General features: G+C 49.2%; 1 protein-coding gene across 2 annotated transcripts in view; it reads left to right on the top strand.

The window, feature by feature from the left end:
- Positions 1-11,846, top strand: part of Mapre2 (microtubule associated protein RP/EB family member 2) — a 144,086-nt gene extending 132,240 nt beyond the window's left edge. For both annotated transcript variants that reach the window (XM_057788548.1, XM_057788547.1), the window contains 2 exons: positions 1,504-1,662; positions 8,809-11,846. In XM_057788548.1, coding sequence (XP_057644531.1) covers positions 1,504-1,662; positions 8,809-8,883 — 234 coding nt within the window. In that variant the 3' untranslated portion in view covers positions 8,884-11,846. The remainder of the gene's footprint in view (positions 1-1,503; positions 1,663-8,808) is intronic.
- The last annotated feature ends 661 nt before the right edge of the window (positions 11,847-12,507 follow it).

Below are 12,507 nucleotides of genomic sequence, written 5' to 3'. Positions count from 1 at the left end.
AGTGAAGTCACACGGCGCCGCACAGGAAAGCTGTGGCAGAAACACCTCGAGTCCACCGTGCATTCGATCTCTAATCAGTTTTAACTGATGAACAGCACAAGCTTCTACTGTTGTCAGATAGTTTTTGTAATCCCCCTTCCGTTCAGTCACACAACCCAGCTCAGAGTCACGACCCCTCATTTAGAATCCTTGCTCTACATAAACGTAATGAATAAAGTAATACAAAATAGAAGGTTCTCCAGGAACACAGAATAGTTTGGACCTGTGTGTGGCTATTATGCGTGTCAGAGAGTTGCATCCTGAGATCTGAACGTTGGCAGGCCTCTTCAGTGTGGACAACACCCCCACCCCCGTCAGTGTTGTGGTCCTGCCTTGGCTGCTGGCTCTAGCCATGGCTTGCACTGACCCAGAAGTTCACAACTTCACAGCACTCGAAGGTCCCTAAGCCCACCTCTAGGGCTTGGGGAAACTGCGAGCTGTGTTTGTCTGCACCCTCTACCACCCTGCCCTGCCAGTGATACACACAAAGCCAGAACTGGACAAATGGAGGCGGACTGACCCAGCCAGTCTTCCGCTCCTGCCCCATGCTCTGGGTGCACCAGGATCTGCCCTCGCATAGGGCAGCATTTGTCTGCCCTGACTCACATCTAAGGAGTGGTTCTCAATACCCATGATCTGAAGGAAGGGTTAGTTCAAAAGCACAACTCTCAGTCGGGCGGTGGTAATCCATGCCTTTAATCCCAGCACTCGGGAGGCAGGCAGATCTCTGTGAGTTCGAGGCCAGCCTGCTCTACAGAGTGGATTCCAAGACAGCCAAGGCTACACAGAGAAACCCTGTCTCGAAAAACAAAACAGAAATAAAAAAACAAAATACAACTCTCTTATCTCCCTCCCCAGTAGGTTACAAAAGGAGTATTTTGAGTCTGTTTGGGATGTTGTAACAAAACACCTTATGCTGGGTGGCTTGTGAACCACAAAATTTTATTTCTTACCATTCTGGAGCCTGTGAGGTCCAATATCGAAGTGTCGGCTGATCGGTTGTTTAGCAAGACCCAGTCCTCTTGGGCTTCTCATGGTGAGAAGGTGGAAGGATCTCTTGGGCTTCTTGCATAAACAAATCTCGTTCACCCCCTAAAGGTCCTGCTTCCTGAGGCCATCACATTGTAGGATTCCAGCACAAGAACTGGGGAGATGCCGACATCCTGGACCATAGCAACAAGATGTGGTCCGGCTCATGTTACCAAGGAAAAAAAGGCTGTGTAAGCTCAGATACAGCTACGCAGGTGCATAGCCCACCCTGACTGACTAATAAATGCTCACAGCAGCAGAAGTGGCCAGCATGCTCTTGACTGGACTCCAGGCCTGTTGGTTCCCCCTTACACTTCCATTTCCATTTATTTCTATGTCTGGCTCCATGTAGCATCGTGGTGCCTTGCATAGACGTAGCGGGTCACACTTCTTACTCTGTTTCGGGGTTTTCTTCCCCACCCCACTTTCCTGCAGGTACATTCGTTGAAACTTGCCCTAGAAGGTGTGGAGAAGGAGAGGGACTTCTACTTCGGGAAGCTGAGAGAGATCGAAGTGCTGTGCCAGGAACATGGGCAGGAAAACGATGACCTTGTGCAGCGACTAATGGAAGTACTCTATGCTTCAGACGAGCCGGTGCGTGCAAAGCTACACTCCTTGGCTCTTTGTTTTTTAATTTATTTATATTACATACCAAAGCTCCTGAGTTCTCAAACTATTCTTGTTCAAAGTGCAACACATCCTCCATCGTAAGTACTTCCCTGGGGTCTTGAAGAGGCTACAACTTAGCTGGCAGCCTTGATGGTCCCAGAGAAATGAGTCTATTTGTCGTCAAGATCTCTGTTCTTTCTCCCATGCCTGCCGGATGAGCATCCTCAAGTTAGCCTGGGAGGCGTCTGGCAGAGGTGGGGCCGGGAAACACACAGCCAGACCCCAGGCGCTTTTCAGCTTTGAGCAGATGAACAGGAAGGGGTTGTACGAAGGTCTGCTTTCTGAGGATTGCTAAGTGAGAAGGAAACTTTTCCCATCCCTGTGAGCCCCACTGCTGTCTGTTTTAATCACATAGCTGATTGCTTTTGTTCCTCATTGCCAGGACAGACCAGACCGTGGACAGACCTTACTGAAAATACTTCTTTGTAGGGAGGACCTGCCACTGAGCAAGGGTGCAGGGGGAGATCCGGGATGTGGCTTCTTGAAGGCAATGAAGAGGTGTGCTGAGCGTGGTGGGGCGCAGCTGTCATCGGAGCGTTGGCAGGTGGAGGCAAGAGCGTCAGGAATTCATAGTGAATCCAGGGCTATCCTGGGCTATGCGAGACCCTTTTTTTTAAAAAAATGGAAACCAGGCATTGTGGCACATGCATTTAATTTCAGCACTCAGGAGGCTGAGGCCAATCTGTCTACACAGCAAGTTCCAGGCCAGCCAAGGCTACATAGTGAGACATTGTCAAGGAAGGAAGGGAAGAAGGGAGGGAGGGAGGGAGGGAGGGAGGGAGGGAGGGAGGGAGGGAGGGAGGGAGGGAGGGAGGGAGGGAGGGAGGGAGTCAGTCAGAAAGAAAAGGAAAGAAAGAAAAGAAATGGAAAAGAAAAGGAAAAAGGAAAAGAGAAATGAATTGAGAAGAGGGAAGAATAGACACGGGTTGGGAAGGATGCTGTGGGCCAAACAGTTGACAGGCAGGATAAACTACAGAGACCTCGGTGAGTCAGTGCAGTCTGTGTCTGCCAAGAGGCGAAGCCTGGCCCCGAGGCAGAAGTCAGATACCAGTTGGAGCTTCCCCTTTCTACAGAGCTGAGCCATGGGAGGCAAGATGCCAAGGCTGGGCTTGAGGGTCTCCTTACCCCAGGCCAAAGCTGCTCAAGTGTTTGGCTCTCTGACCTGGAGGCCTGTGGGCTGCAGAGGGAACTGGGGGGAGTCACATGTATTACTGTTTCCACAGACCACAGCAAGCCACCCGAAAGCTTATTTTGTCTTATTCCAGCCAAAGGCAGATGTTTTCTCCACATCTGGCTTAAAATCCTAGCATTGGAACCTCCACCAGCTACAGGAACTGTGCCAGGTTTGGGAACTCCCCACCATGCTTTCGTTCCTCTCTCTCCTTTTTTAAAAACTTCTTTCTTGGTGACTAGTAGCTCAATGTGTGGATTTTGAAGCCTCGGGACTACGCCTAGTTAAGTCCCTGAGACCAAGATGATGTCACAGAATGTGACTCTCAGCATGGAGGCTGGTTTGTAGCGTGCCTGTGGCCGTTGAGAATGTACGTAATGTGTTCTGGCAGGCGCACATCAGTTACTGGGACTGCCTCTGAAGCTTACTAGAGATGACATCAGATGAGCCCTTCAGATCCTGGGAAGCCGAGTGCATAGGGTTGCCATCTGTGGCTGTGGGTGCTGGCAGGAGCAAGGCCAACAGACTTGCTTGGATCTTCCCATCCGTGCCCTCGTAGCAGGAAGGAAACCCTTTTTCAAAGCCAGAACTGGTCCCAGGAGGGAGACCTGTGCTGGAATATGGCCTGGGGCGTTGTATAAATTTCTGGCTGAGGACCGGCAGGTGAGCCCGAGGTGAGAACTCGGAGCGTGATTGGAGGAGGTCCTGCCCAGATGCCCACACTGTTTCACTCTGCCGTTCCAGTCCCCCCACACCCTGGCACACCCACTCGAGCCACAGAACAGTTCTTGTACTGTGGACACGGTCACAGGGTTAAAGCTCCTTTGCTGAGTCAGGCTGAATGGTTTCACTGGAGCCTCCTCAGACACCTGGAGTGGGGCCTTTGTGCTATGTGTAATACTTTATCAGATCCTTCAGCTCCCTTCTGAGAAACTGAGGCAGCAAAATGCTTCAGTACTTTGTAAGCAACTAGAATCTGAATCCTGAGCCCATTGCTCTCCCGTCTCTGTTTGAGGAATGTGTGGGTGGGGTTTGCTTTTTCGTGGGGTGTTTGGATGAAGCAGGCATTATCCTGAAGGGAAATAGGCTTCATCCCTGTGTGCTGCTGTGGCACTGTCTCCTCATGCAGCCCCTGGCTTAGTGTGTTGAGTTCGGGATACATTACATTGCAACTCTGTGTCTGGAAAATTCCTAAGAGGCATCAGGCTGCAGTGAGATTCCCACGGAGAATAAGGCATTTGATCCACAGTATACCAGAATCCTTGCTTAGAGCAGGACAAGACCTGAGACCTGGGTTTCTAGACCTTGTTTCTACAGTAAGAAGACGAAAGATTATGTACACACACCATGCTGGATGGCACACACTGGCACACACGACATGCATGTGCATATGCACTCACATGTACACGCATTCACACAATACATGTTCTGTGAAAAGGCTCTGGCACAGCTGGCCCAGTCTGTTCTACTTTCTTTTTGGAGGCTCAAGGAGTCCCCTAAGAAACCTCAGCGACTTCAAGCATCCACCCCCCTCTCTGAGGAGCATAGCTGCCTCCCTGAAGCACAGACAGCCCTAGAGAAGAGTGGGTCTAAGACAGTGGCTGCCTACCCCTTGAAGGGCATTATTTGTAAACGCATGCTCAGTGGCCTCTGTGTCATGGTACAGTACCACCCACAACCCCCAAGATCTTCCTTTAGTCCCACCGTGCTTGCCCTGGTACTGTAAGCCATCCTGTTCTGGGCCATTCCCACACCTAGGGGTGAGTCTGATGTGTCTGGGATGCAGGAAGAAACATCTGCATTTTGTTTGTGGCTCTCAGCATGACTGTATATAACTGCCCGAGGTGGCAGAGGTGTCCAGCTGTCTGGCTTTCCCGGAAGTGGATGGAAGATGGGCTGAGGAATCAAAGACTGGATTGTCGAGAGACCTCTTTGTCTAAACAGTGTGAGCATGGCTTGGCTTCTCAGGATGAGGATTTGCTGGGTGATCTCTTCCCATAAGTGATCTTCGAATCTTCTTTTGCTGGTGACTGGTCTCCGACGCTGAGAGTCACGCAATCCCCGAATATGATGCTTACAAGAAGTGAAGATCTAGCTTAGAGTGGCACCGTCAAGAGGTTATTCAGTTTGGAAGTGCGGTAGCCTCGTGGAAGGCTCCAGAACAGCTTGCCAGGTGTATAGTGTCTCTTTATGGTTCTCATTACATCCTCGAATTGTTCCCTGACACTTCATGTGTCACTTGGGGGCCGCAGGTGCCTTAGCTGTATCGTTGGTTGCCTGCTGCCGTGTGGATCCTGTGAGCAGAGGTCTACAAGCTAATAAACAGCTGCTTGTTTTCTGAGATACTGACCGTCATGGACGCCACTGTTAAAATGAACTAAAGACTTCCTTTCTCCTCGGCGCTTTTTAGAAATGACCTGTGTTTCTGTCACTGGGAAATCTGTGCACTCCACTGGACTTGAAGTGCTAGGTATCCAGAGATAGACACACCCACTACCTCAGAACTCACAGACCTCAGGAGGGAGACAGCCAGGGACAGGGCCGACTGGAAACTGTGGCAGATTGTGATAAATGTGATAACAGACATAAATAACTGTGTGGGACACACACAGCCTGGAGAAGCCAGCAGATGTCACTGTGAAGATGGCATTTGTGTTGGAGGTTGGACTGACTAGGGACATCAGCCGTTACAGAGCCAAGCTGGGAGGGAAAAGCGCAGCTGGCCATGGCTGACACCCAACGGGGGATAAGGCTAAGTGTTTCCCATGTAGGGAGCAGGAACATCAGATCCTGGTGACCTTTGACCTTGTTTTCCATCAACCATGGCCAAGACCCTTCTTTGACATTGTCTCCCAACCTTCCTCTCTTTTTATGGTGATGGCAAAAGTAAAAATAGTAACATCACTCATAGCTAAGCATTTAAGGAAGTGCAATGGGTTGCCATGGAAATGTCAGTATCTGTCTGGTGAATCAGTATCTGTATGGGTCCCGGGTTCGGCATAGGTTTCATCTAGACACCTACAGGGAGCCTGCGGTAACGTTGTGAGGGCCCTGAGTCAGCCCGTGCCAAGCGCGAGCAAAGCGGCTAACAAGGCGCGTTTGCTGTTCATTCCAGTCTTGCCCAATAAGCTGTCCCGGAGATCGGCAGCCGCTGTGGGCGTATGGCGTCTCCAGCAGTCTCCCATGGCCCAGAGAACTGCCTTCTCCAGCTGTCGGTCACAGAACCACCCCATTGCTTGACCCGATCTGAGGAGAGGGGCCTGACTAGGGGCCAGGAATCACAACCTGTCGCTTGTTTCCAGCTGCATGCTTACTGGAGCCCAGTCCTTCTGCTTTCGGCCACGGAATAACTGTTATCCCGCAGTTAACTCCCAACAACGATGAGATTGTCTGTAAAATGCAAAGCGCACTTCCTGTCTGAGACCACTCACAGAAACAATTATGTTAGAAAAGTGTGCTTCAGGCAACTGAGGGCTAGCTGCAATGTGGAAGGCAGCACAATGGACTGAGGACTTGGTATAATTAGTAAGTCAGCATCTCCACCGTAGTAGGGGCTAGAGCCTGGCTGCAGAGGAAGCTGGATAGTTGCCCAGTAGAATACACACAGAAGGGAGAACGAAAGATGGACGCTTAGCCAGTGGAGCCATTAATATGGGAGTAGGGGTAGGGAGAGAAGCTTCTAGAAGTATGTTTTCATGTGGGGAATGAACCCTGTACCCTCCCACATATCCCCTAGAGCAGAGAGCCACCTGCTCTGACCAAGGCCAGCACCTGCTGCCTGATCTGTGACCATTCACATTGCCGGTTGGCCTGACAGTACCACTGTTGGCCAAGGCCCTAATTCCTTAAGCCAAGAGGGCTACTACCATGCATGTCAAGCAGTGGGCAAAGTGGCTGGCAGAGGCTGCTACCAAAAGTGCAGCCATGGCAAAGCTCCGGGACACGGAGAGTGAGTAGGGTTGGAAAAAGAGAAGACAGAGAAGGATATTTGCTTTCACCTTCTAAAGACGGGACGGTTCTAAGAGTCAAAGACGGTGTGGTCCTAGGCATAGTCAGAGCTAGCATTTACCAAACTGTGGCCTTTGACCCAGAGCCAATGAGGGATAAGACTAGAATCAGTCTCGGGTCTTCAGGTTGATGTCACTTTGCACTTTTGGCTGCTATAGAAGGGGTAACTTTCTTTTCATTGTTTGTTCATCTGAAATAGATTCCAAAGTGTTTTCCCACTAAGAAATTCTAATCACTGCTCATACTTAATATATTGACTATGGAAAAAAATCCAGCTAGGCATGTTACCAGTTTTAACTCACAGGATTCTCTGTTGGAGGAAACGGATGCATTGTTGAATTGATCAGTAAGACACACTATAAACTCTATTACGTGAGTACTCCTGTTGCCCACATTGTACAGCCGAGAAGACTGAGTTCAGAAGTTGCCCTGTAAGCCCAGAGCCTCACAGGTCAGAAACTGCAGAGCTGGGCAGAGAACCCCATAGTCAGTGCACATAACCGTAACATGTGGTCTCTGAGAAAGTGCCGTAGAGCCCTGGCTTGTCATCTGTCGTGGTGATCCATTCTGGAATCTGACTTCTTCCTCTTGACATGGCGTACACTGAATGCTGTAGAGAATGGGACGTGATTCAGTTGAACACGGCTACTCATCTCCAGAATGTCAGGCTCCAATAGAAACGGCTCCAGACAAACAAGATTCCAAGTGAGCTTTGTTTGGGGAGCTGAGGGAGACAGACGGCTGACTTCTATTGTGCAGTTCTGGGGATCCAAGCTTGTGAGTGCTGAGCCCCACTTGGGGAAGTGAGTTTGACAGATGCAGGAGAGAGGGAAGTGTATGTCTGATTCAGGGAGATGGTGAAGTCCTGTCTGACTTGGATCCTGACAGGTGTCCCTCAGGCTACAGGCGATGGGGCCAGATAGGAAGAGTGTGGTCTTGGCAGACCAGAAGTCGGTGTGTCACGTGTCTGACTGTGCCACCAGTGTGCATGCCACACTGTATCTTGAAGTCCTGTGCCGTTCCGGAGGGGCAGTTAGCCACTATCTATTTGCCTCACTGTTTCTGTTTGGGTGATAAAAAAAACTAATTATTCTTTATGACCTCAAAAAAAAAAAAAAAAGGAAGGATTTGTAGTTGAGGCTGAGGTAAGGCCTGTGATCAGCTTCACTGAGTAAGTAGGCCTCATGGAGCCAAGTAAAGGAACATTGGCCCTTCTGCTTCCCAGTCAGTGAGCAGAAGGTAAGCAGATAGGGCCTCACGCCCTGCAAAGAACACGACAAGGTCCTGGGGCGGAGCTTCTGAGCACCATGCCGAAAGGGGCCTCTTTGCCTACATCAGCCTGTGAAATGCCCGTCACCCGTCTCCTTCCCCTCAGGAACTAACAAGTTGCTTTTTTTGGTGTCTTAAGTCCACTTCATACTGGCATTAGATGTCATGAGAAATGACAGCCTCAGAGGGACAGTGAGTAAGTCATGAGCCACGGGCCATGAGGGAGAGACAACGATCCTACACATCTGTAGGGGCCTGGGGTCTTTGCAGTTGCGCGACTGTGAGACACTCCACTGTGTCTGACACAGCCACTCTTGCTGAGGGTAGGAAAGTGCAGTGTGTCCTATGACGACCTCCTGCAAAGCAGTTGGAAGAGAAGATGGGTCCGTAACACCTGATAGTTACGCTTGTCAGAATGGTCCTCCTTGGATGGCAGAAGGACATGAGAATGTCCCTGTATCTAGTGTTGATACCTGGAGGCTAGGAACATTGGTGTGTTGAGTTGTGCCTGAGCCTAGGGTACTCCAGAGCCTGGCGTTTTGGTGATTCATGATGATTAGAACTGGCACCTCACAGGGTCTGACAGAAATCAGTTTGGCTGACACCTGTCCCCTCCCCAACAGGAGGGCCAAACAGAAGAGCCAGAAGCCGAAGAGCAAGCCCATGACCAGCAGCCGCAGCAGCAAGAAGAGTACTGAACCGCCTCAGCAGCTCTTGACACTTCCATCGTGTGTAGGGACTTTTCTTCTGGAGAATTGGAACGTGTGTGGCCTGGAGCTCAGTAGAAACCAGCTGTTCCCAACCTGCCGTTACTATCCATCCGCAGTGATGTCGCATCGCCAACCATTGCACTTGGTCTCCATTTCCTTTGCCATGATGCGTTAGCAGATGGCCGTTCTAGTCATCTACCTGCGAGGTCATAGGGTCACATACCTTCAACTTCACCACTCGGCTGCTTGAAATTGGTTCTACTCTTTCCCTTGTTTCTTTCCAGAACAGCTCTTTCCCACCCCAACACCACCACCACCACCACCACCGCCACCACCACCCCTTTTTATCCTGGTGTGAAACAATGGTAATTTGATATATGGTATTTATATTGGCATTTCTCAACCCAGTGTCACTAGATGTCACACGCATTTGTGGTGCTTTGATGTTTGCGAGTCTAACCTCCTCTCATAAATTTGGTCAGATTAAGTAATTGGAACAAAGGGAAACAGATCCTTGATATGAAAGCCATAAGACAGTAGCTTGTGTCGTGGGAAAACGCAGTTTCTCCCTCTACTCACAACACTGAAGGGAAAAGAATGGATTCAGAACTAGGACTTCAGGGCCCCGCTGTGTTGACAGAGCAGCATATCAGACAACCACACAGACAACATTCACTCCCAGACAACACCATCTCAGCTTCGCCTCGGCTCCCTGTGCCCCTGCCCGCCCTCCCCACTTCCCAGCTTCTCGTGTTGTTTTCTTTTCTCAGGGTCCTCTTTGGTGGGGGTCCGTTCCCCGCAAGATGTTGTCATTGGCAGTCTGCAGTTGCAAAGGTGGGGGGAGTCTCAGAAGGCACAAGCCTTCCCGCCTCATTCCTCTCCCCCTTTGTGAGGGCTTCATCCCAGGCCCCGCAATTCCCGTGAGTTCGGGGATCTGTGCTAAAGGGTAACTCGAGGGTGTACCTGGCATGCCAGCCTTCCGCATCATGTTGGGACTGGCTGCAAAGCTGCAAATGAAGACTTGATTAGAAGCACGGTTTCAGTGACTCCCATTACCTTCCGGAGTAAGGACCCTCCCCGTCTCTGCAACACAGGGGCCCTTGTCATTGACATTTGCTCGACCACGGCAATTCATAAATAAATAGGAGACATTAGTGAATTGAAAGCATTCCTTATTTTTGACTAACATTTGCACATTTTCTTAGTGTCTTTCCTGACCGTTGCCTGTCTCCCCCTTTTGGCAGATGGCGCCCCTCCTAGCTCCCTCCTTCCATTTGGTGTTGACTCTCAGTTTCCTGTCGCTGGTCATTCGGCCAGCAAGTGCAGAAAAACAAGAAACAAATGTGCCCGCCCCACCTTCCACTTAAAAAAAAAATCTCAAAATAAATTTCTGAATTATGCATCACAAAGCTTTGAAAGTTCTTTATTAACTGATGAAATGCTAACTTTAAATCCTAGCATCAAAGTTTGCAACAAAAGAAGGCTTTCCAAAATCACCCTTTCCAGCAGGTGTACGTAATGAGGTCTTTGTGGGAAGATGGCTTGCATCCTTGAGATGGTCACAGCGCACTGTGCAGACGTGGACAGATGTTCCATGGTGTCTGGTTTCCCTTCCTTCTCTCTCCTGCTCACTCAGCCCTACAGCAGCAGCAGCTCTCTGAGGCTGGAACGCCTTGCTCCTTGCAGTGACATCCTCCCATGCCTGATTGTGGCAGTGGCCGTGCTGTGGGCAGCATCAGGCTTACTGGTTTGTTGCTCTTCGGAGTCTGTCTTATTCACTCACTGTGTTTTTGTTTGTTTATTTAATAGCTATTATAAAGAGGTACAATGAACAGCTACTTATGGATACCAGAGTGGTTGCTTTACCTGCCCTGGAGATCTCAGTAATGCCTAGGGTTGTGTGATTTTATGGCCACACTCCTATAAATGGGTACCAGGGAGTCAGGCATTGTCTTCTCCCAGGCCTCTTGAGGCTGGTAAACTTGCATAAAGCTCTCCCAGTGCCTCTTGCCGGAAGCACCCCGTTCCTCTTCACCTCCCTGGACTACTTAGCTGGAGACCTGCTGGCCACATGTCTTAGCCTGAAATAATGTTTCCCAGCTGGTATACTCCTTCTCCTTCCCAGTGGCTCAGGCCAGACCATTCGTCCATTTAGAGACAAGCTGTACCTCTTCTTCCCATCTTAAAAATCTTCTCAAGTGTTATGTCCCAGACAATGCCATGGATGCTTGGGGGACATCATTCACAGCTATTTCCAAGTTATCCTTAGGCTGGAACCCTTGCCTCTGGACACCCACCGCTGATGGGTGGTGGAACACATTCTCTCTTCTTGGCATTCAGGCTCACGTGCCTCTAAGCTCTCTCCCAATCACCTGACATCATATTGGGTCCAGAGGCATCCCAGCATGTGTGCCCTGCTCCTCCTCCGTCAGGAAATCTGAATTTTCTTTTTTGTTCATCCCACGCCCACTGATGTCTGATTATAGCACTTCCATTATCACTGTTAGATTGGAAGTGATCGAAGCACGGGACAAAGAGAAAGCTCATGTTCATTCTAAGTAGAAAAAGCAGGAAAAGGGTAAAAAAAATAAACATTCTGTTGAACTGAGAGAAGGAAACCCCAGAAGGGAGCCAAGACTCCCTCCTTTCCCTGGTGAGTGTCTCCATTATTCCGTTAAGGTTTAATATGCATTCAGATTGCTTTCACTAAATAGTACACCATAAAGCTTTTGTTATATATTAAATGTAAACTGAAAGGAATGTAAACATATGTATTGTTAATTATAAATATCGATAAGTAATGGCATTCTAGATGAAGAGGTCTTATTCAGATGCTTTCACACCCATTTACATTGCCCTCTGTTGTCGCATGGTAGGATAGCTCTGTCTCTGAAGATGTGAATAACTTGACTTGCATTGACCTTTTTACATATTTAATAAAAAAATATATGTTAAAAGCTGCCTGGGCTTACAGATTCCTACATTCTTATCCTGACAGGTGTCTTTCCAGTGAGCAAGTGTCTGTGTAAGAGGATGCGGTTGTGGATTTACAGACCAGTCCCCACTCTGTTAGGGACTTACACAGGGAAGGGAGTGCGTCTTCGTGTTTGTTGATGGATAAATGTTGTAGCAGGAAGTACAGATTCTTATTTGAAGTCAAATGTAGCAACTGTAAGATCTTAGGAAACCATTTTACCAAGTGTCATAGTTAATTACTATTGCTGTGAAGAAACACTAGGACCAAAAGCAACTTGGAGAGGAAAGGGTTTATTTGGCTGAAAAATCCTCAGTCCACAGTCCATTAAGGGACGCCAGGGCAAGAACTCAAACAGAGCAGGAACCTGGAGGCAGAAGTTGATGCAGAGGCCATGAAAGAGTGCTGCTTACTGGCTTCCTCAGCCTGCATTGCTATAGAACCAGGACCTCCAGCCCAAGCTGGTACCGCCCACAAAGGACTGAGTGTAGACAGAGGTTTCTTGTCCCATCCCCCAGCTCCCTATCTGGTAGCTTCTTCCAAATAAGCTTTCCACGCAGAGACTTATATTAACTGTGAATGCTCGGTCAGTAACGCAAGCACGGTACTAGATAACTCTTACATGTTACTAGATAACT

The sequence above is a fragment of the Chionomys nivalis genome, chromosome 14 (genome assembly GCF_950005125.1).
Source record: "Chionomys nivalis chromosome 14, mChiNiv1.1, whole genome shotgun sequence".
NCBI lineage: Eukaryota > Metazoa > Chordata > Mammalia > Rodentia > Cricetidae > Chionomys > Chionomys nivalis.
This window is presented reverse-complemented; position numbering and strand designations above follow the sequence as displayed.